At 37.9% G+C, this 25,857-nt stretch overlaps 1 protein-coding gene across 2 annotated transcripts in view; it reads left to right on the top strand.

Annotated features, from left to right (window-relative positions):
* The first annotated feature begins 454 nt into the window (after positions 1 to 454).
* Positions 455 to 25,857, top strand: part of LOC106881676 (THO complex subunit 6 homolog) — a 49,314-nt gene continuing 23,911 nt past the window's right edge. The window contains exons 1-4 of one of the 2 annotated variants that reach the window (XM_014932143.3): positions 455 to 591; positions 6,028 to 6,143; positions 8,198 to 8,262; positions 25,119 to 25,173. In XM_014932143.3, coding sequence (XP_014787629.1) covers positions 6,055 to 6,143; positions 8,198 to 8,262; positions 25,119 to 25,173 — 209 coding nt within the window. In that variant the 5' untranslated portion in view covers positions 455 to 591; positions 6,028 to 6,054. The other variant, XM_014932142.3, reaches the window with a different exon arrangement.

Below are 25,857 nucleotides of genomic sequence, written 5' to 3'. Positions count from 1 at the left end.
CGTCAGTGATTGGTTGAAATTACAGAAATACGACAACTTTAACATGGAATAACTTATGGATTTCTTTTTTTTTTAAGAAGACTAAGAGAAAAAGATGTTTTATATGACACATTCTACCAGTGTTCCAAGTTTCAAAGTGTTTCGTTAATGAAAAATGTGGCCCCCGTTTTAAAAAACATCCAAAATGGATAAGTATGCGAAGTTTGAAAGTCTTTCGGTACCAAAAACACTACATAAAACATTAATGAAAACTGGTGCCCCCGTTTTGAACAAGATCCTTTGTCTTACGTCACTCTTGTTAAGATTAATAATTTTAGTTTATTCTTTTCTACTCTAGGCACAAGGCCCTAAATTTTTGGGGAGGAGGGAGCTAGTTGATTAGAACGACTCAGTACGCAACTGGTATTTAATTTATCCATCCCGAAAGGATGAAAGGCAAAGTCGACCTCGGCGGAATTTGAACTCAGAGCACAAAGACAGTCGAAATACAGCTAAGCATTTCGCCCGACGTGCTAACGTTTCTGCTAAATCGCCGCCTTATTTTAGTTTATTCATTGTTTCGTGTATCATCAAACGGATAATTTCAGAGAGGTAAACTTTTTATATTTGACACCGTTAATACACTTAGTTTTTCTTTCAGTTCCATAGTTTCATACTTTTTTAAACTGATGCCTTCGTCTCTTCACAAACTTTTTCCCGAATCAGACATGCATGTAAGTTGGAGTTTATTGCTTCTTTACACATTCACTCGTGCGCGTGTGTATATATGTATGTCATGATATTGGTTTCATATTTTGGCCCCGGGAAGTAGAACGTAAATTTCATTGATTCCAGTGCTCAGCCGGCACATATTTTATCGACCCCCGAAAAGATGGTCATATCTACACAAGTGAACTCCCCACGCCGAATTTGTTTCATCATAACGTATCTACAAAATGAAACTTGAACTTTTGAGAAAAAATTGTGCTGTGTGTGTGTGTGCCTACCAGTTTGTTTTTGCACCTTAAATTCCGATATAATCGTAATCTACACCATGTGAAAGGTATTTGTAGAAAGTTATGGAGAAACAAAGTTGTTGTGGTGATGCGGGGGTAAATTTTTGTGTAGGTATTCCAAAGAATGAAAGGCAAAGTCGACTTCAGCGGAATTTAAACCCAAAACGTAAAGACAGGCGAAATGCCGGCGTGCTAACGGGTCTGCCAGCTCATTACTTTTCTGTCTGTCATGATAGACGTAAATGTTTATCACTATCGGTTTGTCTATTAGTGATTGATATGTCATGTTCCTTTTATATAAAAACGATTAAACTGAAGGATTTACACAATATTATTTAGTAAAGTGTATGTTTAGTAATATTAACAAGGAAACGTTTGACAGTGTTGTTAGAAAAAGCGCGAGACTGATATTAAAATCTAACTATTTAAAAGAAACTAAAATATAATTTAACGGCGTAAAAATCATCTAAACGGGATTTTTCACAAAGAGAAAGGAAAACCGAAGATGAAAGTATGTTAACAAGGGATGGAAAAATTATGTTGATATTTCTGCAACTTCAACATGTTTTTATAAGATTAAAAAAAAAAATTATATCTACTTTAAATAAACAAACTATTCCTGCATCATTCACCTTTATTTAAAGTTATCAATATCACATTCTTGTGCTGCTACATTTTTTACTTTCGTCCTTTCGCAGGCGATAAAATGTTTATTTGTTTCAAAGAAGCGCGATCGATGTAATAATCGATGATATTATGGTCACAGTTCAGTGGCTGAAACTAGTAAAAGAATTTGTAAATAATTTTAATGTATTATCTTCACCGGCATCGTTTTATTTTATTATTATTATTATTTATTTTTTGTTGACTTAATAAAAAAAATATAAATGAAACAATAGGCACAAGGCGTGGAATTTGGGGAGAGAGGGATAATCGATAACATTGATCCCTAGTAATGGCACTGTCATGGTATTAGCTGTCAGAAGCTAATTTTTCTACTTTCATTTCTGACAGCTAATACCATGACAGTGCCCTAGTAATTGATTGGTTACTCTACTTTATCGATTCCGAGGAGTTAAAGGCAAAGTTGATACCAGTGAAACTTGAACGTAATCAATCTTAAGAAATACCTCTAGGCATTTTGTCCGATGCGCTAACGATTCTACCAGCTTAAACAACAACAAATAATGATGATGATGAGACCGAGTTCATTTAAACTACTTCAATACTTAGCAGTTATTTTATCGAGCTTCCAATGATGAAAAAGTTTACTACGGTTAGATAAGAACTAAAACGTTAAGGGAGACAATTAAAATACTTGTACATTTCCAATCGTTTTTCTAACATCAAGGGTCAGCAAATTTATAATCATTGACTCCCTTCATGAAATTTTTGATACTTATCGACCCCATCATGAACATTTCAAAACTATAATTGAATACCATAATTAATAAAAGAAAAAAATGTCAAAGAAAGAATTGGAAGACAGGTTCTTCAAGCTGAGCCAAATGGCAGGAGATCCTAGGATAGACTGAGAATGAGATGGTTGGATAATATTTATAATGTCAGTAAGTCATGCTTGGTAATCTAGCTGGAAAATCTAATGATGATTGCCTCTGATAGGACCCTATGGTGGACGTGCCTACCCTCCCAAAAATAGTGGGGGAAGTGGATGGATAGAACAAAATATTTCTTGATTCAAGAACAATAATTTCTTCATTCTTTTGTGTTATTACTGCTTTTAATAAGAAATATTTCAAGAAATTCAATGAAAATAATGAAATTGTTAGAGAACAAAAATTCAGTCCTTATGTTGGTATTGTTAGAGTATTGACTTGGGTAGTCACATATACCTCAAGGGGTCTGTATTGAACACTTTACAAATCCCTATTCCAACATAAAGCACAAAACTGGAAATTTTCTGGTGAGTGGGTTTGTTAATTAAATAGATCTCACTTCTCTACTCCAAATGATTGATAAAAGTTGACTTGATGTAACAAATACCACAAGACATTTTGCCTTTCACTGTAAAAACTTTACCAATTCATCACTCTTCAAATAACAATAAGGATTTCTCTTATGATAATAATTATTTTTAATTTTGGCACAAGGCCAGCAATTTTAGAGGGCTGGGGTTTGTCAATTACATCAACAACAGTACTTAATCTGGTGCTTTATTTTATTGACTTTGAAAGGATGACTAGCAAAGTTAGCCCAGTGGAATTTGAACTTAGAATGTAGAGAACTAGAAGAAATGTTGCTAAGTATTTTGTCTAATATGCTAACAATAATAAAAATAAAGGTTTCAAATTTTGACTCAAGGCCAGTAATTGAAGAGAAAGAGTTATATTGGTCCCTGTGCTCAAGTCGTACTTATTTTATCAATTCCCAAAATGGTGAAAAGCAAAGTCAGCCTGAGCAGAATTTGAATTCAGGACATAAAGAACCGGAAAGAATGTTGCCCAACATACTAACCATTCTGCCAGCTTGCTACCTTAATAGTTGTTCATAAAGGGGAATCTTGATAAAAACACTAGTGGTTGTGACATCTCACCAACACAGTCCTCTTTATGAGTAAAATAAAATCATCACAGTTGTATTCACAAGACCTGAACCCCAAGTAAAAGTCTTTCGTATGGCAAGTATTCCACTGTGAAGCAGGTTGGGTCTGGTTGTTATCCAAATACTATGACAAAGATTAGAAGATGGATTCAAAATGAGAACTGTAGTAGAATGCTATTACAGAAGCGAGCCTACCAAAAATAGGATGCATAAAATATGGATAGAGAAAGACATGTTCCCTATCACATAACAAAGACTTCTAGACCAGTAAAATCTAATTGTGAAAGGACAATGGTCATCCCAGTTGGATCTAGCCAGAGAGCTTGAAAGACCAAGACAATAATTATTCCTATGGCAATTGGTGCACTTGGCTCAACACCCAATATGCTACTTAAAAGACTCATTATTTGAATGACATTAATTCTGTTCATAAGCCCTTCTTTAATGATAGATAAAACCTCATTTGTGAGTTTTTTTTTTATTTAATTTTTTTAGTTTCAGAATATTATTGTCATGGTGTGATGGTAAATGTATCGCTGTGAAATCTAACTAGTTAATAACAGTGTACATTACAATCATTATTTAGCACTAGATCAGTCTTAATTTCACAGACCTAAGGTCAAAAGGTGTTCCAGTCATGACCATCTCTTGTGTTTTTAACTATAGTATATCCATTACTATGTGATCCAGCCTGTCCTTTGATTTGTTTAAAATGAGACAAACCACAAATTCCTTCAGGTAGATGGCCCTGCTCGATCTGTAGAAAAAGCGTAGGTAGAAACTCTATAAGATGTACCCAGTGTAAGCTATGGACACATAAGAGGTGCAGCAATATCAAAGGGAGGCTAACTGGGAAGATAGCTTTTGTATGTGATAGAAAATGTGCAGAGAACATTCCAGGGAGAAAAACTAGAAGTAGTTGATAGCTTCCGGTACCAAGTGGACCAAGTCAGTAGCAGGGGTGGATGCTCTGAAAGTGTAGCTGCTAGAATAAGAATAGCCTGGGCAAAGTTCAGAGAGGTCCTACCTCTGCTGGTGACAAAGGACCTCTCGCTCAGAGTAAAAGGTAGACTGTATGATGCATGTGTGCGAACTGCCATGCTACATGGCAGTGAAACATGGGCTGTGACTGCTGAGGACATGTGTAAGCTTGCAAAGAATGAAGCCAGTATGCTCTACTGGATGTGTAATGTCAGTGTGCATACATGACAGTGTAAGTGCCTTGAAAGTAAAGTTGGATTTAAGAAGCATCAGATGTGGTGTGCAAGAGAGACGACTGCACTGGTATAGTCATGTGTTATGTATAGATGAGGACAGCTGTGTGAAAAAGTGTCACAGCCTAGCAGTTGAGGGAACTTGTGGAAGAGGTAGACCCAGGAAGACCTGGGATGAGGTAGTGAAGCACGACCTTGGAACATTGGGCCTTACCGAGGCAATGACTAGTGACCGAGATGTTTGAAGATATGCTGTGCTTGAGAAGACCTGACAAGCCAAGTGAGACCATGGCCTATGCCAGTGGTTGTAATCAGCCCATTTATGAATACCCCTCATTCATTGGACAATAAACCTTGCTAACCCTAACCCTATTGAGGCAAGTGAAATAAAAATCAAAATTGCTGACTTGGCTGATGACAGTACCGCCTGATTGGCATGAGTGCCAATGGAACGTTAAAAGTACATCCGAACATGGGGTGTAACCAGCCCACTTATGAGTACCCCTCGTTCATTGGACAATGAACTTTGCATGCGAAGACCTATTGAGGCAAGTGTAAACAAACCAAAATCGCTGATGTGGCCGATGACAGTACCACCTGATTGGCACTCAAGTGGAATGTTAAAAGCACATCCGAGCATGATCGTTGCCAGGACCATGGATTGACTCCCATGCTGGTGACATGTGAAAAGCACCATTTGAGCATGATCGTTGCCAGCATTGCCTTACTGGCACATGTGGGGGTGGCATGTGAAAAACAACATTCGAGCGTGGTCGTTGCCAGTGCCACCAGACTGGCTCCCATACAGGAAGCACATAAAAACACCTTTTGAGCATGGTCATTGACAGACCTGCCTTATCTCGTGCTTGTAGTAGCACGTAAAAACACCCACTACACTCTTGGAGTGGTTGGTGTTAGGAAGGGCATCTAGCTGTAGAAACTTTGCCAGACCAGATTGATCCTGGTGCAGCCTCTGGCTCGCCTGTCCTCAGTCAAACTGTCCAACCCATGCCAGCATGGAAAGCGGACATTAGACGATGATGATGATGATGAACATGGGGTGTAACTTACAGGAGATTTGGCTGCTATTCCTAGCAGTTTGTAAAACTACACAAAGGCTTCCTTGTATCGTTTTAATATAATTTCAGTAGTCATAAGAAATATTTAAAACATAAGTTTTAGTCCCAAAATAGAAGAAACTTTGTCTTAATTGATAACATCTTTTAAAGTTCTTTGTTGTTTTGTTACTTTTTCAGGAACGAGACTTAGCTGCTCGTCAGCAAATGTATACAAGTATTTATGCCATAGTTTTCTCACCTTGTGGCAAATACTTAGCAGCTGGTAACAACTATGGATATTGTGCTATATTCAGGTAAAAACATTTTCACTTCTTTACATGATTAATTCCCTTTTTTTTTTAATAATTTCTGAGCAAAATAACCAACTACTCCCAAAAACGCCAATACTAGTTCTTAGTTATATTCTTTCCATTGAAACCATTGTGTGGTGATGGGGAATATAAATCGCATGGCTCTTAGGTTAGAAGCTTGATTTCCAACCACATAGTTGTGGGTTCAGTCCTACTGTGTGGTACCTCGGGCAAGTGTCTTCTACTAGAGCCTTGAGGTGACCAAAGCATTGTAAGTGGATTTGGAAGATGGAAATTGAAAGAAGCCCATCAGCCCATCATTTATATATTTATATAAATATGTATATATATATATATATATATATATATATATATATATATATACATGTGTGTGTGTGTGTAAATGTATGTATATATGTAAATATATGTGTATATGTATGTAAATATGTGTATATGTATATGTATATAGATAAGTATATGTACATATATATATATGTATATAGATAAGTATATATATATATATATATATATATATATATATATATGTATATATATATATATATATATATATATATGTATATATATATTAATAGTCATCGCCAAGCCAACATGGCAGTCCAAAAAATAGGATGAATGCTGCCGTTGATTAGCTCCAAGAGGCCATCGCCTCTAGCTAGCTATGTGACACATGAACCTGTGTCCAGCAATTAGAGCAAGGTCATCTGCATAGAGGTGCTCCCAGGGGCATCCTGTCTTGAATTTCTCTATTATTGCCTTGAGGACTATGATAAATAGGAGGAGGCTGAGGACAGAACCTTGGTGGACCCCTACCTCTAACTGGAATTCTTCACTGTTCTCATTGCCAACCCTCACCTTACTGACAGTGTCCCTGTACATAACTTGCATAGCTCTCACTAACCATTCATCTATCCCTAGTTTCCTCATTGACCACCAGATAAGGGATTGGGGGACCCTGTCAAAGGCTTTCTCCATGTCAATGAAAGCCAGGTACAGATGTTTATGCTTGGCTAGGTATTTCTCCTACAGCTGTCTTACCAGAAATGTAGCATCAGTGGTGCTTTTCCCTGGCACGAACCCAAACTGCATCTCATCTAAACTGACTCTCTCCCTAAATAGTTGGGCTATGACCCACTCCGTGACCTTCATTACCTGATCCAACAGCTTGATACCTCTGTAATTATTTGTATCTAAAGCGTCACCTTTAACTTTGTAGCAGTATATATATATATATACTTGTCAGCCTGGGGCTACAGTTGAAGACATTTGCTGAAAGTGCCACGCAATGAGACTGAACTTGAAACCAAGTGGTTGTAAGGCAAGCTTCTTAACCACACAGCCATATCTGTGCCTGTCTGAAAAGGAGGAAGAAGAATTACAGACATACAACATAGAGGACAACTTGTTGAGTGCTACAGATCAAATCTGCAAGTCCCAACCAGACCCAAGGTGACATGGTGGAATTGTGTATCATACTAAATGTATATACACCGTCAAAAGGATAATATTGTGGAATTAGCTGAGATGAAATGAGGCATTTTGTTCACTACATAATTGATGATTTTGATTTAATGCTGTTTCACTTACATATCCCAAGGTTTTTTTTATTATAGCCTGGCAAACCTCTGCAATATCACTGAAAGCTTTCCTCTCTGTTTCCAATGTATTGAAGCACAAATTACACTTAAGCAAGTGTTAGTCAAGTGTATGGCATTGACAAGCCTCAACAATGGTGAAGTGTATCTGTTCTCATGAGTCACTGTAGCAATGATTTGTCTTGCTCCCATATATATGTATTGTTATTAACATAACAAGTCTATGAAGAGAGTTATCTCAGACAATTATGCAGCATCATGCCTTCTACCAGTGTGAATTCACATTTAGTATGTAACTCAGATTGTGATTTAATTTCATGCTGTTTCAATTGTGTATGCCATGTTTATTTCTTTTAATTTTTTCCAATTTACTTTTACTTTTATTTCTTTAACAAAAATTCTGTCGCAATTGCTTACACATGATTATGTTATGTCTTAAAATAGTTTACCAAGTTCCTTGTCTCCTGAAGCCACTGAAAATTCTTGGAAACCACTGTTTACATTTAAAGGTTAGTATTATCTATAATATGACTGTCTGTAATACTACTATCTAAAATATTTGGTGTCACATAACAGGCACCTGTGCCGGTGGCACCAAAAAGGCACCATTTGAGCGCTGGGCCTTACAGAGGCAATGTAACTGATGCTGGTGTCATGTAATAAGCACCTGTGCCAGTGGCATGTAAAAGCACCCATTACACTCTCGGAGTGGTTGGTGTTAGAAAGGGCATCCAACCGTAGAAACCATACCAAATCAGACTGGAGTCTGGTGCAACCCCGCAACTTACCAGCCCTGATCAAACTGTCCAACCCATGCTAGCATGGACAATGAACATTAAATGATAATTATTATTATTATTTTCAGGAATATTATTATCTATAACAACATAATCATCTGCTAGCTGGACTTGTACATATTCCATGCTTGTAGGCAACTTCTACAACATACTTATATTTTACATTTAAAAAATATTTTCCACAGCTATAAGATTGTATAAGAAGTATTATTTCAATGCAGAGCAACACGTGAAATGCTACAATATTTTCTTGGTGTGTACATTTCTTCAAGATGAATTCTTGTAGGAATTTTTAGTTGTAAAATTATTCATGATGAAGTTTCACTGTAGCTAGATAATTTTCTGTTCAAGCATCATCCTTATCATTAATGGCTGTTTATGATTGGAGTGGACCAAATGAAAGGCAACAATTGACTTGGTTTATGAATGCAATAATTTGATATATTAGAAAAAATAATAAGGTACTCAGAGATCTGGATGGTTGTGCATTTACAGAATTTTATTAATATGTCACATGTTTTTATAATTCATATATTAGCGCTTGCATCTACTCTAGTAGATTCTTCAGAAGAATCTACTAGAGTAAATGCAAGCGCTAATATATGATTTATAAAAACATGTGACATTAATAAAAATCTGTAAATGCACAACCATCCAGATCTCTGAGTACCTTATTATTTTTTCTAATATATAATTTTTATTTCTTTATTGCCCACAAGGGGCTAAACATAGAGGGGACAAATAAGGATAGACAAAGGGATTAAGTTGATTACATCGACCCCAGTGCATAACTGGTACTTAATTTATCAACCCCAAAAGGATGAAAGGCAAAGTTGACCAAAGCGGAATTTGAACTCAGAATGTAGCGGCAGATGAAATACCTATTTCGTTATTGCCCACAAGGGGCTAAACATAGAGGGAATAAACAAGAACAGACGAACGGATTAAGTCGATTACATCGACCCCAGTGTGTAACTGGTACTTAATTTATCGACCCCGAAAGGATGAAAGGCAAAGTCGACCTCGGCGGAATTTGAACTCAGAACGTAACGGCAGACGAAATACCGCTAAGCATTTCGCCCGGCGTGCTAACGATTCTGCCAGCTCGCCGCCTTTTTCTAATACATCACCTCCAAACCTTCTAATATATATATATATATATATATATGGTGGCTGTCTACTCCTTAAACAGAGTTTGACCACCTCCTGCACCTACACCTTAGCCCTTTGATGGCGTCTGATGTGGCTTTTTAAACCAGACAGTGTTTTGAAAAAACACCCACACAGATTGCACCTCTGATCTGCACTACCAATACCTGCAAGTAAGTTCTGCTCATTGTGGATCCTAACATGTCTTTTAAGACCCCCATTGGATTTGCAAACCCTCTGGCACACACCACATTCAAACGTGTGAACAGACATATAATCAGAATAGCTGGATGAGGTTTGTTTTCCATGGGTTCGCAGGTGAGATTTGAGGCCAGCCAAGGACAGACATGGTCTGTCACAGACTGTGCACACAAAAAGGTCCTTGTCATTCACCTTCTCAGTCTTTACATTTTTCCTTAAATGTCTCTTGAGCCCTGCTTGCATCATCCTGGCCTCTTCAAATGCTTTCACTCCACTCCACACCCTTGTTCGCCATCCAACTCGATCTGAAGCGAGGACTTCTATATCTTTTGGAGCCATTCCAATTGACTTCATAGCAGTCCTTATGCCATCCTTAAACCTTTTTTTAGGTTTATGCCGATAACGTTTCCCCTCTGCAAGCTCACCATAAAACAGCTGTTTCGGCATGCGTTCATCTGCCATTCGAACAATATGGCCACACCATCTCAATTGGTTCCTCAAAATCATGGCTTTAATTGAGGGGATGCCTGCAGATGCAAGGATATCTGTGTTTGGAGTAAAAGAATTCCATTTAATTCTTAAAATATGACGAAGGCATTTTTGGTGGAATTTTTCTAACATTTTAAAATGCCTTTCATAACAGGTCCAAGTTTCACAGGAATACAATAGGGATGTTAAGACAAATGATTTGTAAAGAGCCAGCTTTGTATTGTTATTTATATGTCGCTGGCGCCAGACGCGTGACTCCAAGCCACCAAATGCTTTTGCTGCCCTTTGAATTCGAAGGTGTATTTCCGTATCAAGATTTCCATCATCTTGAACAGAGCTTCCCAGGTAGACAAATGAATTGACAACCTCAAGTAACTTTCCCTTAACAAAAATTTTAGGGAGGTTACAAACAACACCATACGCAGGTTGATACATTACAACTGTTTTTTTCAGATTGATGGTCAGGCCAAAATCATCACAAGCTGCATCAAATGCAGATACAAGGGATTGCAGACCCGATTCAGAATGACTAACCAGATCGCAATCGTCAGCATACAAAATTTCCCTAATAAGTGAAGTAAAAACCTTCGTTTTAAACTTCAGTCGGGTCAAATTAAAAACATTCCCCGTTGTTCGATATTTTATGTAGATACCCTCCTCAGAGTTTTGAAAGGAATGTGACACCAACGGCAAAGTATATTGCAAAGAGGGTGGGTGCATCAAGGTCTCCCTGCTTTACTCCATTTTCCACAGCAAAAGATTCAGAAAGCCTACCACCAAAATTAACCCTAGCTCTCATATCCTGATGCAAAGCCTTGACCATGTTTATAAACTTTTCTGGGCAACCAATTTTCCCCAGAATTAGCCACAGAGCACTTCGATTAACAGTATCGAATGCTTTGCTCAAATCAACAAAGCAATGGTACAGAGCAAGATTCTGTTCAATGCACTTCTCCTGTAATTGTCTGACAGTAAAGATACAATCAGCTGTGCCCCTGGAGGAACGGAAACCACACTGAGACTCAGACACCATACTTGGAACTATAAAGGTATTTAAACGTTCTAACAAAATGCGGGCGAGCACCTTTCCAACCACAGACAAAAGGGAAATCTCACGAAAATTACCACACAGATCCTTTGGCCCCGATTTATATAAGGAGACAAGAATGGCATCAATCCAGTCTTGAGGCACTTTCTCACTTCTCCAACAGTGACAAATTAAAATATTTAAGAGTTCCATCATTTTGTCACCCCCATATTTCAAGACTTCTGCACAGATTCCATCAGATCCTGGAGACTTGTTGTTATTCAGCTTATTCATAGCTAAATAAATGTCATTTAGAGTTGGTTCAGATGCCATCTCTTCTATAACTGGAAGTTGTTCAATTTTTTCTATCGTCCTCATATTAACGGATGATGGTCTATTCAAAAGTGCAGAGAAATGTTCTACCCAACGCTTATGAATAGAAGCGGTGTCAGTCAGAAGAAAACATCCATCTTCTGTTCTCACTGGAGCTACTGAAGAAGATTTTGGACCATATACCTCCCTAACATAAGAATACAAACAACTGGCATCATTTCTATCAGCTGCTTCTTGTGCCCCGTTTGCCCTATCATTCCACCATTCCTGTTTAATTTTCCTTAGAGCAGTTTGCACCCTCCTTTTCAGCTTTCTGTAAGTTTCATTTGAGTTGGGATTCAATGACTGAGAGAGCAGTGTATTGCCTAAGTTTTGTTTTTCTAAAAGTAGATCGTGAATTTCTGCTGATCTATCTGAGAACCAATCTCTGGATTTATGAGATTTAAATCCCACTGACGAACTTGCAGCCTGAAATACTTTTGTTTTGAAATCTTCCCATAAATTGTTTGGGTCAAGATTAATACTTTCTATAGCGTCGTGGAATCTTTGCAAGTTGCTTGATAATTTAAAGTTTGCAACGTTTAACTTTTTGGGTATCTTAGGACCAGACTGTCGGTTTTTAGGTTTTATCGAAAAATCTATTTTGCCACGCAGTAGATGATGGTCAGTCCAGCTCTCTGCCCCTCTCATGACCCGGACACTAGAAACGTCTTTCATATCACATTTCCTAATCAAAATATAATCTATGAGATGCCAGTGCTTAGATCTTGGGTGCATCCAAGTGGTTTTATATTTATTTTTCTGCTTAAACAGAGTGTTGGTGACAACCAGATCATTCTCAGTACAAAACGTCAAAAGAGCTACTCCATTTCTATTGCATTTTCCAATCCCATGTCGACCTAAAACAGGCCATGAAACATAGTCCCTTCCAACTCTTGCATTGAAATCTCCCAAAATGACCAGCTTGTCAGAAATTGGTACTTTCCTCAATAATCTTGCTAGATTGTCATAAAACTGTCCCACAGTTTCCTCAGAATGGGACATTGTTGGTGCATAAATACTGACAACGGTAAGAAACCTACCTTTTGTCAGTTTGATACGGCATGACATGATCCGGTCAGATATACCACTTGGAAGCTCTGCAATGGAGGACACTAATGTATTCTTGAGAGCAAACCCAACACCAGATTCTCTACGCTGACCCTTAGGTAGGCCTTTCCAGAAGATAGTATATCCATAAGCAGATTCCATTACTTGACCCTCACCAGAGAGACAAGTTTCAGAGAGAGCAACTATATCAAGGGAATATTTCTTTAGCTCACATGCAATAAGTGCAGTACGCCTTTCTGGCCTCTTCGTGAAATTATCATCAAGAAGTGTGCGCACATTCCAACAGCCAAAATTCAAACGATGTTTATTTTTACTTTTTCTTGAGGACTGTTTGACCACAGTGGCAGAATGACGACCGGGTCCAGCCTGTGATACACTGGGACACCTGCCGGGCCAGACCTGTTCCCATGATGTTCCCAAGCCTTTTTTGCCATTTACTGAATTTGTTTCAGACATTTTAAAATAAGTTACAGGTGCATTTTTAGGTTTCTGCCAACCAACCAATTGAATGATTTTACTAAGATTTGGAGTACAGGAAGTACCTGTGCAGATGAATAATTTTTAGTGGGTGTAGCTTGCACTGCACTACCCCCACTTATTAGCCCAAGAAGACTTTCACCGGTGTGACAAGAGAATTGACAAAACCAGGAATTTCCAAGGCCTCAGGTTTTATTTCGGAGATTTCCTTCTCCTAGGTAGATTACCAACCAAGGTTAAAGAGCTTCTACCTGCCCATGAGGTAAGCCGTCCCATTCCAGACACCTAACCGATACTCAGATACTCTGTAAAGTGATCAAATATTACTCCGGTGACCGATGTGGAGCAGCTCATCAAAAAAAAAAAAAAAAAAAAAATTAAAAAAAAAAAAAAATAATAAAAATATATATATATAAATAAAATATAAAAGATAAAAAATAGTATATATATAAAATTAAAATTATTCATATATACATATTTACAGACATTCACACACATATACACACCCATACATATATATATATATATACATATTTACGGACATTTTGTTGGATGGTCGTTGACTGTTCAGGAGTTCATCCGCCCTTTGACAGGTCTTATTTTTCGTCCTGCAGGGTGTCCAACAACACCCTCCTCACCAAGCAAGCCTGGTGGGGTTGCCAGTTTAGTCGCCGACGACCCGACCATGCAACAGGTTGTACTGGATTACATGTTACCAGTAGCACTGAAGAGCGACCTGACATATATATATATATATATATATATATATATATATATAATTTTCTTATACAAACAAATATATATATCTCCACTGAAACACTCTCCTTATATAATTGTAAAGTGAATATGAATATAAAGTACAAATACACTAAAACCAGAAATTGTTATATATCATAATAATCATTAAAGTCATACAAGTGAAACAACTACCAATAGAAAAGTTAGCTAGAAAAACACAAGCAACTAATGATTCATGAATACAATAAGAGAATAAAATTTTCCTTAAAGTTCATTTAACATTAAATATCTCTCTATATATGTTCTGGATTGATAGGCCTTTATCACTAACACTTGGGGTAAGTTTATCCAAGCAAGACCAGTGATAAATGCACAGTGCAGAACACATGTGCTGAATTACTAATGGAGTGACAAAAATTATAATTATCTATAATAGTATTATCAATAATATTGTATCCTATAATATTATCTGTAATAATCATATCTATATTATTATTTGTTTTGTTATGTGTTCATATGTTATGTGCAAAGACAAAAATGAAAATGTTTTCCAAAGCAAAATGTGGAAGTTTTATTTTTAATATAAAGGATACACAAATCAAATATTTTAAAATAATTGTGCAAAACCATTGTTATTTAGTATAAATAATAAATAAATCTGAGATATGTGGATGTTGCATGAAGGAGTGGTGTAAAATAAACAAACTTGTCCATCAGTTCAAATATGTTTGGAGCACATTTGAACTGTAAAAAGGCTGTTTTCACTGTGGTTTGCCACGGAGAAAAATTCTTGCTTGAAGCAAAAAGTGAACCCTATGGACTGATTGATGCATTTCTAGCCTTTTGTGTTCTCCTCAGTCAAAGTGAAGCAACTCTAAACCAACTGGAAGACTTAGCTTATATGAAATCAGTAAAAAATTATCTAGCTGTCATGTGCTTTAGCTGCCAGGCCAGAAAAGAATATATGGTTGATGCACACATGTTTGATCTGTAATAAAGCATTTTCCTTGCAGTTTTCAAAGGAAAAAAATGTCTTGACCTACCAGGTCCAGCGATCACATAAGTAATTCTTCTACTGTGTGTTGACTAGGTCTACCATGCAATATCTTATTCTTTGGTACAGTTTCTGCCTGCTGGTTTCATTCACAAGGCATTGATCTGCCCAAGCCTAACGTAGAAGACATCTTCTTGTGTTACTCTGTGTGAATGAAGCAAAACTACATTGTTTTAGAACAAACATCTTAACCACACAGCCATGCCAGCACCTATATAGACACACACCATCATTGTCATCATTTAGCGTCTGTTTTCTATGTTGGCATAAGTTAGACAGTTCGACTGGTGAACTGCACCAGGCTCCAGTCTATTTTAGCTTGGTTTCTATGGCTGGATGCCCTTCCTTATGCCAACCACTCCACAGAGTGTACAGGTGCTTTTTACATGTCACCGACACAGGTGTCTTTTATATATTACCAGCATGGATGCCTTTTACGTGTCACAGGCACTAGCCACAACTACAATTTCACTTTGCTTGGCATGTCTCCTGAAGCACAGCAAACCACCACGTCTTGATCACTTGTCATTGCCTCTGTGTGACTCAACATCCAAAGATTATATTTCACCACCTTCTCCCACATCTTCCTGTGTCTACCTCTTTCACAGGTTCCCTTCACTGTCAGAGATTGGTTCTTCACACAGCTGTCCTCGTCCATATGCGCCACATGTCCATACCAGCACAGTCTTCTCTTTCACACACTACATCTGATGCCTCTTATACTCAATTTTTCTTTTAGCACACTCACACTCTGTCTTTGTCCAGCCTGTTTTCATTCTAGCAGCTTCCTCTGCTACTGATTTAGTCACCTAGGTAACTGAAGCTATCTGCTTCTTCAAAATCCTGGGCATTTGATAAAGTCTTTCTTTGTACATTCCTAGTGTTTATTATGCCTACTCATCTGCCACACACAAAGACTACTTTCTCTTTTAGCCTTCCTCTGATACTGCTGCACCTCTTATGTGTCCATAGCTTGCACTAGGTACACCTTATGGAGTTTACAGTTTTTCTACATATCAAGCAGGACCATATGTATGTGTGTGTTTGTGTGTGTGTGTATATATATATATATATATATATATATATATATATATATATATATATATATATATATATGTATATATATGTATATATGTATTATCATCATCATTTAATGTTGTCCATGCTGGCATGGGTTGGTCTGTTTGACCAGAGCTGGGGAGCTGCACTAGATTCCAGTCTGATTTGGCATGATTTCTACAGCTGGATGCCCTTCCTTAATGCCAGCCATTTTACAGTATGCTTTTATGTGGCCCTGCATGGGCGCTTTATACTACCTGATGGACTAGTTTTAACACTTCTGCTGCAGAGTATGGGTCTTCATGTGTACAGCAAGGTGCCAGGCATCTCAGTCCTTTGTCATCTCACCTGAAAGGTTCAGCATCCTGAGGTCATTCTTCAGTACCTCGTCCCATGTCTTCCTGGGTCTTCCACTTCTACGTGTTTTATCTATTTGAGAGAATGGCACTTCTTTAAGGAGTGGTAAGCATCCACCCATATCACATGACCAAACCAGCATAGTCTTCTTTCTTGCACACAACAACTAATTCCTCTTATACTTAACTTCTCTCTCAAAGCACCAGCACTCTGTCAAACATGTACACTTACATTACACCTCCAGCAGAGCATACTAGTCTCATTCCTCTCTAACCTTTGCATATCCTCTGCATTTAGGGTCCACATCTCACTACCATGTAGAATTGCTGTCTGTATACATGCATTATACAATCTTATTTTCACTCAGAGAGAGAAATCTTTTGAGGCCAACAAAGGTAACAGCTCGCTGATTTTCCTCCATCCTGTTCTTATTCTAGTTATCACACTCTCTATGCATCCTCCCCCACTACTAATTTGGTCCCCGAGGTTGCAGAAATTACCTACTACCTCTAATGAGCCACCAAGGCATTTGAGAGAATCAATTTCTCAAGTTTCTAAAGTTTTTATGTGCATCTCCAACATATGAAATCTATTTTCTCTGATAACTTTCCTATTAATCCACTGCACCTCTTGTGTGTCCATAGCTTGTACTGGATACACCATATGGAGTTCCTGCCTACACCTTTCCTACAAATTGAACAGGGCTGCCTGCCTGAATTTCTTGTCTAGCTCTGATATGGAATTCACTATGAGGGCAAGATCATCAGCATATAGTAGTTCCCAGGGGCTGCCAGTATTGAATTCCTCTGTTATGGCATATATGTTTATATATATAAACATACATATATGTGTGTGTGTATATGTACAAATTTCTCTGCCAAACAATAATATAACAATCCATTGAGATCACTTAATATGCCAGAAAAAGAAACTCTGAATCATTCTCAACTTGCATATTAGTGTCTTAAAAACAGGAAAGAGCATGATATCATGTTAAGGACATTAAAAAAAAAAAAAGAATGGGAAAATGCTATTGATTGTAGCCAGTACCGCCTGACTGGCCTTCGTAGGATTTTCGAGCGAGATCGTTGCCAGTGCCCCTGGACTGGCTCTTGTGCGGGTGTCACATAAAATACACTGTTTTGAGCATGGTCGTTGCCAGTACCGCCTGACTGGCCTTCGTGCGGGTGGCACGTAAAAGCACCTACTACAGTCTCTGAGTGGTTGGCGTTAGGAAGGGCATGCAGTGGTAGAAACTCTGCCAAATCAGATTGGAGCCTGGTGTAGCCATTTGGTTTCACCAGTCCTCAGTCAAATCGTCCAACCCATGCTAGCATGGAAAGCGGACGTTAAACGATGATGATGATGATGATGATGATGATGAATGCTCAACCAGGACCAACCTGTGGCTAAACAGCTATTAAAATAGTCAAGGTCCACAGATTAAACTGTGTGGTTAAGATGTTTGCTTTGCAACCATGTGGGTTTGGATTTGATACTAACCTATGGCATCTTTGGTAAGCATTTTCTTCTACCATATCCTTGACCATTTCCTTGTTTAATGTGTACTTGTGTATGAAGTATTAAAACAGGCAATAATGAAGACTGGGAGATATCTATGTTTGAGTTTTCAGCCCAGTAGTTCTTGGTCAGTCTGCATCAGCTGCACTCCTTATCTCATCACAGCCTCTCTCTCTCTCTCTCTCTCTCTCTCTCTCTCTCTCTCTCTCTCTCTCTCTCTCTCCTATTGTTGGTACACTCATGCCTCTACTATCCATCACTCTTTCTACCATGATACACTCGTTGATCTTGTCTCTGCTCTCACCAGTGTTTCTACTATTAATCTTCTCAGTCCCCACCTTAAGCAAATGTTAGCATTGAGTAGTGAGAAAGAACTCAATGACTAAGTAATTGTGCTCTTTAAGACTCTATAGCCTTAGAGAGTACAAAGCAACTTCACTAGTGTTGGTATCATAACAATATGTTATATTGCTGGCAAATAGTGGACATGAGATAAAGGTAGCCTTGTCTCTGTAGTCTTGTCATAGTTCTGTCAACTTGTCTATACAGTACACTTTATAAAGTGGTTGATGATAGGAAATAGCATCCAGTGTGAGAAATCATTTCAAAAATGAATTGTATGAGCCAGACTCGGTCCCCTGAAGTGTCTCCTAATATAAGAACTGATTCAGACTGTTATGACTGTCCATCCCATGTCATCATGGAAATCAGACATACAACGATGGTGATGATGTTTGAAAATATATAAGCAGTATTGTATCAAAAAGTATGACGTCGTGGTTCACCAAATACAAATTGATAAAATAAGTACTGGGTTGATAGGACACTTCTTGTCATCAATGAAACCCTGGAAAGTGATACCCCACCATGGCCACTCTCCAATGATTGAAACTAATAAGATATTTATTTAATCATCCTGCCTGATCCTCTGTTCTATGTATGTTCACTTTCCTGTAACTTGAGGGCATGCCCTGCCATCTCATCCCCACTATGATCACCTCTTTTTGCACTTGTGGTTAGTCTTGTATTTTCTCAAGATACCTGTTTCTGGCACTCCTTTTGACACTTGGCTTAAAGCCATCTCCCTCAATATGACACATCCGTTTACTTGAATGGTCTTGTCCTGCAAGTTACTTGGTGACCTCATTAGTGTTGGTGCCATGTAAGAAGTACCAGTATACACTCTGTAAAGTAGTTGCTATTAGGAAGGGCATTCAGCATACTGAAGTGGACATTGGAGCTTCGTGTAGTCCTCTGGTTCATCATAATGGAGCCTGAACATTTAACAATAATGGTAATGATGATGAACCATGTGAATCTGGTCTGAAAGACAGACAAAAATGTATACAACAAAATTTTATGCAAAAGAATAGACAAAAACCAATAAAAAGACAAATATAAAAAAAGAAATACAAAGGACATTTAGATATTTCTGTTGTTAAATCTTTTGTATCTTCCTTGAACTGAAAGATCTTATTTATCATTGGTGAATCTTTGAAAATAAATTGTACTGCCAACATTAGTAGCATTTTAAAGACCATTTTAAAAATGTTTTCTCTCTCACTAAAAGAATTTTTAAAAAAATTAGTTTTGAGTACAATCATTGGTGAACATTTTTTCTTGCACAAAATTTCTCATTTAACCCTTTTGATACCAACCCACATAAGACTTCTCCTGTTTCTATGATACAAACTTCCTGTTTTAAAGTGATCTAAATTAAAACCTTCCTTCAAAAATTTCATATTAAATTTATGTTTGAAACACCAACTTAACCCATAAACTGCGATAGGCCACCTCAGTGGCCAATGCAACAGTGCGACAGGCCACGTGCTTGGCCACGGAGGTAGGGCATGATCTGACCTAATTTTGATGACATACAATGTATGCATACGATACCCTTTCACCCCAGAAACAGTGTAGCCAATCACGGAAGGTGTTAAGAAACACTGAGTATTTTTTTCGAGTGATAGATCGACGTTGACGTTTACCCAAAATAGGCTCAGCTGTTCGTGTTACATACAGCAAAATCCCAGCAGCTTATGGGTTAATAATGACAAAGTTTAAATTCTTCATAATTTTCAAAATTAATTAAAAGGAAAGCTGTGTATTTCAGTAGAAATATGTTAACGAAGGGGCCCAAGTGATCTAAATTTAAACTTTCCAACAAAATTTCATGTTAGTTAATGTTCCAAACTCCAGCTTAATAATGACAGTTATTTTACTAAATTCTTCATTATTCTGAAAATTAATTAAAACAGCAGTGTATTTCAACAGAAATATGCTGATAAAAGGTTTGAAGTGATCTAAATTAAAACCTCCCATCCAAATTTCTTTTTAACACCAGCTTAATAATAACAAAGTTACTTTACTAAATTTTTCATTATTTTCAAAATTATTTAAAATGAAATTGGTGTATAACAAACTATTCATATTCATTCTTATTACATTCTGTCAGGTTTGAACATGAGTATATGATTGCTGTTGTTTATTGTCCTCGGAAAACATCTCCTCTCTTTAGACAATGCCTTCCTGTTTCAATTTGCCAGAATGTGTTAAGATTGAATAGATACATTATTGCTTGGGTTCTTCATTTTCTGGATGCACCTCATGAAAGTCAGACTAATTCAATGGAAATATGTAAAAAAAAAAAAAAAATGTTAATAGGTCACCACGGCCTATTTATTGCAATTAATAATTCAGCCATTCTTTCAGCTCTTTTGTGTTGCATCTCCACTATTGCTTAACATTTCATATACGTCAGATCATGCTTAATCACATTTCTACCTAGTCTGCCTAATTCTTCCATGTTCAGCATCCCTGTTTGTTGTTACTGTACATCTTCAGATCCTGTTAGTATTTGTCATTTAATATTAAGGAACCTTAACTGCTACAAAGGTAAAGGTGTAGATACAAATAATTACAAAGGTATCAAGTTGTTGGATCAGGTAATGAAAGTCACGGAGAGGGTCATAGCCCAACTAATTAGGGAGCGAGTCAGCTTAGATGAGATGCAGTTTGGGTTCGTGCCAGGGAAAAGCACCACTGATGCTATATTTCTGGTAAGGCAGCTGCAGGAGAAATACCTAACCTCTGTACCTGGCTTTCGTTGACATGGAGAAAGCCTTTGACAGGGTCCCCTGATCCCTTATCTGGTGGTCAATGCAAAAATTAGAGGTAGATGAGTGGTTAGTGAGAGCTGTACAAGACATGTTCAGGGATGCTGTCAGTAAGGTGAGGGTTGGCAACGAGTACAGTGAAGAACTCCGGGTAGAAGTAGGGGTCCACTAAGGATCAGTCCTCAGCCCCCTTTTATTCATCATAGTCTTCCAGGCAATAACAGAAGAATTCAAGAGAGGATGACCCTGGGAGCTTTTCTATGCTGACGACCTTGCTCTAATAGCTGAGTCACTATCAGAACTAGAGAAATTTCATGTGTGGAAGCAAGGATTAGAATCAAAGGGCCTTAGAGTCAATCTAGCAAAAATCAAAATCTTAATAAGTAGGAAGGCAGACAAACCACAAATCCCTGCTCGATCTGTAGAAAAGGCGTAAGTAGAAACTCCATAAGATGTACTCGGTGTAAGCTATGGACACATAAGAGGTGCAGCAATATCAAAGGAAAGTTAACTGGGAAGATAGTTTTTGTGTGTGGCAAATGCTCAGGGGCAATAAACACTGAAATTGTGCAGAAAACAATTTCCATCACATTCCAGGGCGAAAAACTACAAGTAGTTGATAGCCTCCGTTACCTAGGTGACCAAGTCAGTAGCGGGGGTGGATGCTCTGAGAGTGTAGGTGCTAGAATAAGAATAACAAGATCTCTCAATGGGAGAGAGGGTGTTATTGAGGGAAGTAGTTTTGTGCCAGTTGAAAGGTTATAGTATAATAAAGGGATAAAGAAAGGTGTCTTGCTATAGAAGAGATACTTGGCTACCCCAGTAGGAAAAGAAAGAGAGGGAGAGAAAGACATTGATTGTGTTGGAGATATATTGGGACACCTACAAGGTACAGTGGGGGGAATACAAGTGGTATAGAGGAGATTGTTTAGAGATGAGGAAGAGGTGTAGCAAGTGATTGTGAGAGAAATTGGAGTTGCTGGTGGGAGGGGTATGGTAGATAAGTGAGGGCATGGAGAGTGTGCAGGACCTGCGATGGGTAGTGATCATGGGTGGGGGAAAGCAGGGTCTTGGGAAGAGTTTTGATAGGGGATAGACTCTGTGTGTGGGGGGGGGGGAAGATGTCATGGCCATAAAGAATGTGCCTATATATATGGCCACAATTTTACTTAGCTTGTGTCTTCTCAAGCACAGCAAATTGGCTGATGTCTTAGTCCATTGTCATCTCCTCTGTGAAGCTTAACATCTGAAGATAATTTCTCTCCTCTTTGTCTCACATGTTCCTAGGTTTACCTCTTCCACGTGTTCCCTCCACAATTAGAGATCAGCACTTCTTGATATATCTGCCCTCATCCACTTGCATTATATGCCCAACCACTGCAGTCTTCTCTCATGTACACAACATCTGATGCCTCTTATACCCAATTTTTCTCTTAAACTGTTCATGCTTTGTCACACATGCACAGTGACATTGCACATCCAGCAGAGTATACTGGCTTCATTTCTTTTAAGCCTTCACATGTCTTCTGCAGTCACAGCCTATGTTTTGTGGTCATGTAACATAGCTGTTCATATACAGGCATCATACAATCTGACTTTCACTCTGATAGAGAGGACCTTTGTTACCAGCAAAAGAAATAACTCTCTGGACTTTGTCCAACAGGTTCTTATTCCAGCAACTATGCTTTCAGAACATCCACCTCTACTGCTAACTTGATCACCTTGGTAACGGAAGCTATCTACTACTTCTAAGGATTCCCCCAGACATTTGAAGGCATGTAGTTCTTGTACGTTTTTAGTGTTTATTGTTCTTGCACATCTGCCACACACAAAGACTACTTTCTCTGTTAACTTTCCTGTGATTCCACTGCACCTCTTATGTGTCCATAGTTTGCTGTTGCTACACCATATGGACTTTTTACCTTCGCCTTTCTACATATCAAGTGGGGCTATCTCCCTGAAAGGACTAGTAATTTGTCTGCTTTCCTACTTACTAGTACTTTGGTCTTTGCTAAATTAACTCTAGGGCCCTTTCATTGAGAACTTGCTTCCACACTTGAAATTTCTTCTCTAATTCTAGTGGAGATTCAGCTTATAAGAAAGTCATCAACATAGGGGAGCTCCTAAGGGCTACCAGTGTTAAATTCCTGTTATTGCCTGGAAGATTATGATAAACAAGGGGGAATGAGAATTGATCCTTGGTGAATGCCTTCTTGCATACTAAATTCACTGTTATACTCATTGCCAACTTTCACTTCAGTGTACATGGCTTGTACAACTCTTATCAACACTTATCTACCCTTAGCTTCTACATTGACCATCAGATGAGGAAGTGAGAGACTCTGTGAAAGGCTTTCTCCTTGTTGACAAAGGTCAAGTACAGAGGTTTATTCCTTGCTAAATGATTCTCCTGCAGTTACCTTACCAAGAAGATAACATCAGTAATGCTCCTCTACTGGTACAAGGCCAAATGCATCTCATCTAGGTTAACTCTCTTTTTAATTAGTTGAGCTATGACCCTTTCTGTAACTTTCATAACCTATGACTACTTTTCTATTCGTTGCAATTTATTTCTGTCTGGTGGCTAATTAAGATAAAATGTTAATTATTCATTAAGCCCCTCAACATATGTGAGTGAAGATGCCTTGTGTAATGATTTTGGTTGTTGGGCTTACAATTGTTAAGTTGTGAGTTCTTGGACTGGTGGCATATTACATTTTTGAGCAAAGTGCTTTGATGTTACTTCAGTCCACTCTGCTGAAAGGTAGTACCAGTAATATTTTTGGAGATTGGGGTTAACCCTGCAATGGACTGGCATACCATCTAGAGGAGAGTTCAGACAGATTTAATACAGATTTTCATTATTATCATCATTTAAATGTTCACGTTCCATGCTGGGATGGGTTGGATGGTTTGAAAAGATCTGATGGGTCCAAGGACTGCATTGTGCTGTACAGTCTGCTTTGGCATGGTTTCTACAGCTGGATGCCAACCACTTTACAGTGTATACTGGATGCACTTTAAAAAATTTCTGTGACACCAGCACTAGTAAGGTTACCATGCAGCTTGCAGGACTACAAATCTCCAGGGAAGAGCTTTATGCTAGGAGATGAGGGATTAAGGTATGAAAGAAGGAGCCAAAGCAGAACAGGTTTTTTGCTGTAGAAGATTTTGTTTGATGTTGTTGTCATCACCCTCCTCCTTCTTTAGCATTCTTATTGCTGTGTGAAATGTAATGCTTAGTCATTCACGTTGTTTTGAATTGATCATCCATTATCTTGTAGCTTTGGGATTTTGATGATGTGATCATTTATTTCTAGAATGACATTGCAGGAGTGGTGTAAGAGGCTGGATCTGGTTGGTTTGAACATAAAACAGATAGAATATTTGGGCTGGATATGGCTGGTTTAAATGCTAAAGGGTTAATGTTTGTTTTCTATGCTGGCATGCATTAGACAGCTTGGAACTGGCAAGGCCAGGGGAAGTACTATGTTCCACAGTCTGTTTTGGTTTGGTTTCTACAGCTGAATGCTTTTCCTAATGTCAACCACTTTTCAGAGTGTACTGGGTGCCTTTTTACATGACACTATTTATTGTTTATAAAAACGTACTTCTTTATATTCCATTTATTTGTCATATAAAATGGCAAATAAATGATACTGGAATTATGTGTGTTTCTTGCTTATTTTTATTGCCATTCCACTCTTGGACAGTTCAGTAATATATCAGATGTTTTTCTTTTCTCTGTGAGAAGGAGTTATTGGCACATGACAAAACCCTTCTCTGTTTTTCTAAAATGGGAAACTTTGAGTGGTCTCTCATCACCACTACAATCACCATTGCCACAATCATCACCATCATCACCATTGTTATTTACGTAAACCCTCGTGAAATAATGACAAATGTATTTAATTCTTGTGAATTTTTCTTTCTGCAGCCTCAGATGATGGTCCAATATGTTCCATGACGTCTACTAGTCGAGAATTAATATGGTAAATATAAGATTTTAATTGCAGAATTTTTGTGGCTGAATGTCCTTCACATTTTAAACCTTTATCTGTTTCTAAGTAGAATTATATTTCCCCCATGGCCAGACCTGTTTCCCCAGAAGGTTGGAAATGAGGGACTCAGCTTGTATGACAATATTTGTTTATAACTATCATGGCATGTCAGGAGGAGACACACACACACACACACACACACACACACACACGTACATATGTAACAGGCTTTACCAAATTCACTTGCAAGGCTTTGGTCAGCCCAGGGTTATAGCAAAAGACATTTGCTCAAGATACCATTTAGTGGGACTGAACCCCAAAACTATATAATTGGAAAATTAACTTCTTAATCATGCTGCTATACCTGCCCTTCAAAAACGAAAAGGTTATTTTACTTAATTTTACAAACTTCTACTGATATCACATTCTTGATTATCTTCAAAATAAATTAACCCTTTAACAATAAAACTGGCCATATCTGGCCCGAATATTGTACCTGTTTTATATTCCAACTGGCCAGATTATATCTATCCTAAATTATTCTTCTAAAAATATGAAATCACATAATTGTAATCTTAAAGCTTTGAGATAATGTGTGATTAAGTGAAAATAACATGAATGAACAAACATTGTATTTTACAGAATAATCTGAATGCTAAAAGGTTAAAACCCACC

Source organism: Octopus bimaculoides, chromosome Z, assembly GCF_046866305.1.
Source record: "Octopus bimaculoides isolate indiv1 chromosome Z, ASM4686630v1, whole genome shotgun sequence".
Taxonomy (NCBI): domain Eukaryota; kingdom Metazoa; phylum Mollusca; class Cephalopoda; order Octopoda; family Octopodidae; genus Octopus; species Octopus bimaculoides.
Note: the sequence above shows the minus strand (reverse complement) of the source record. Positions and strands in the feature narration are given on the sequence as shown.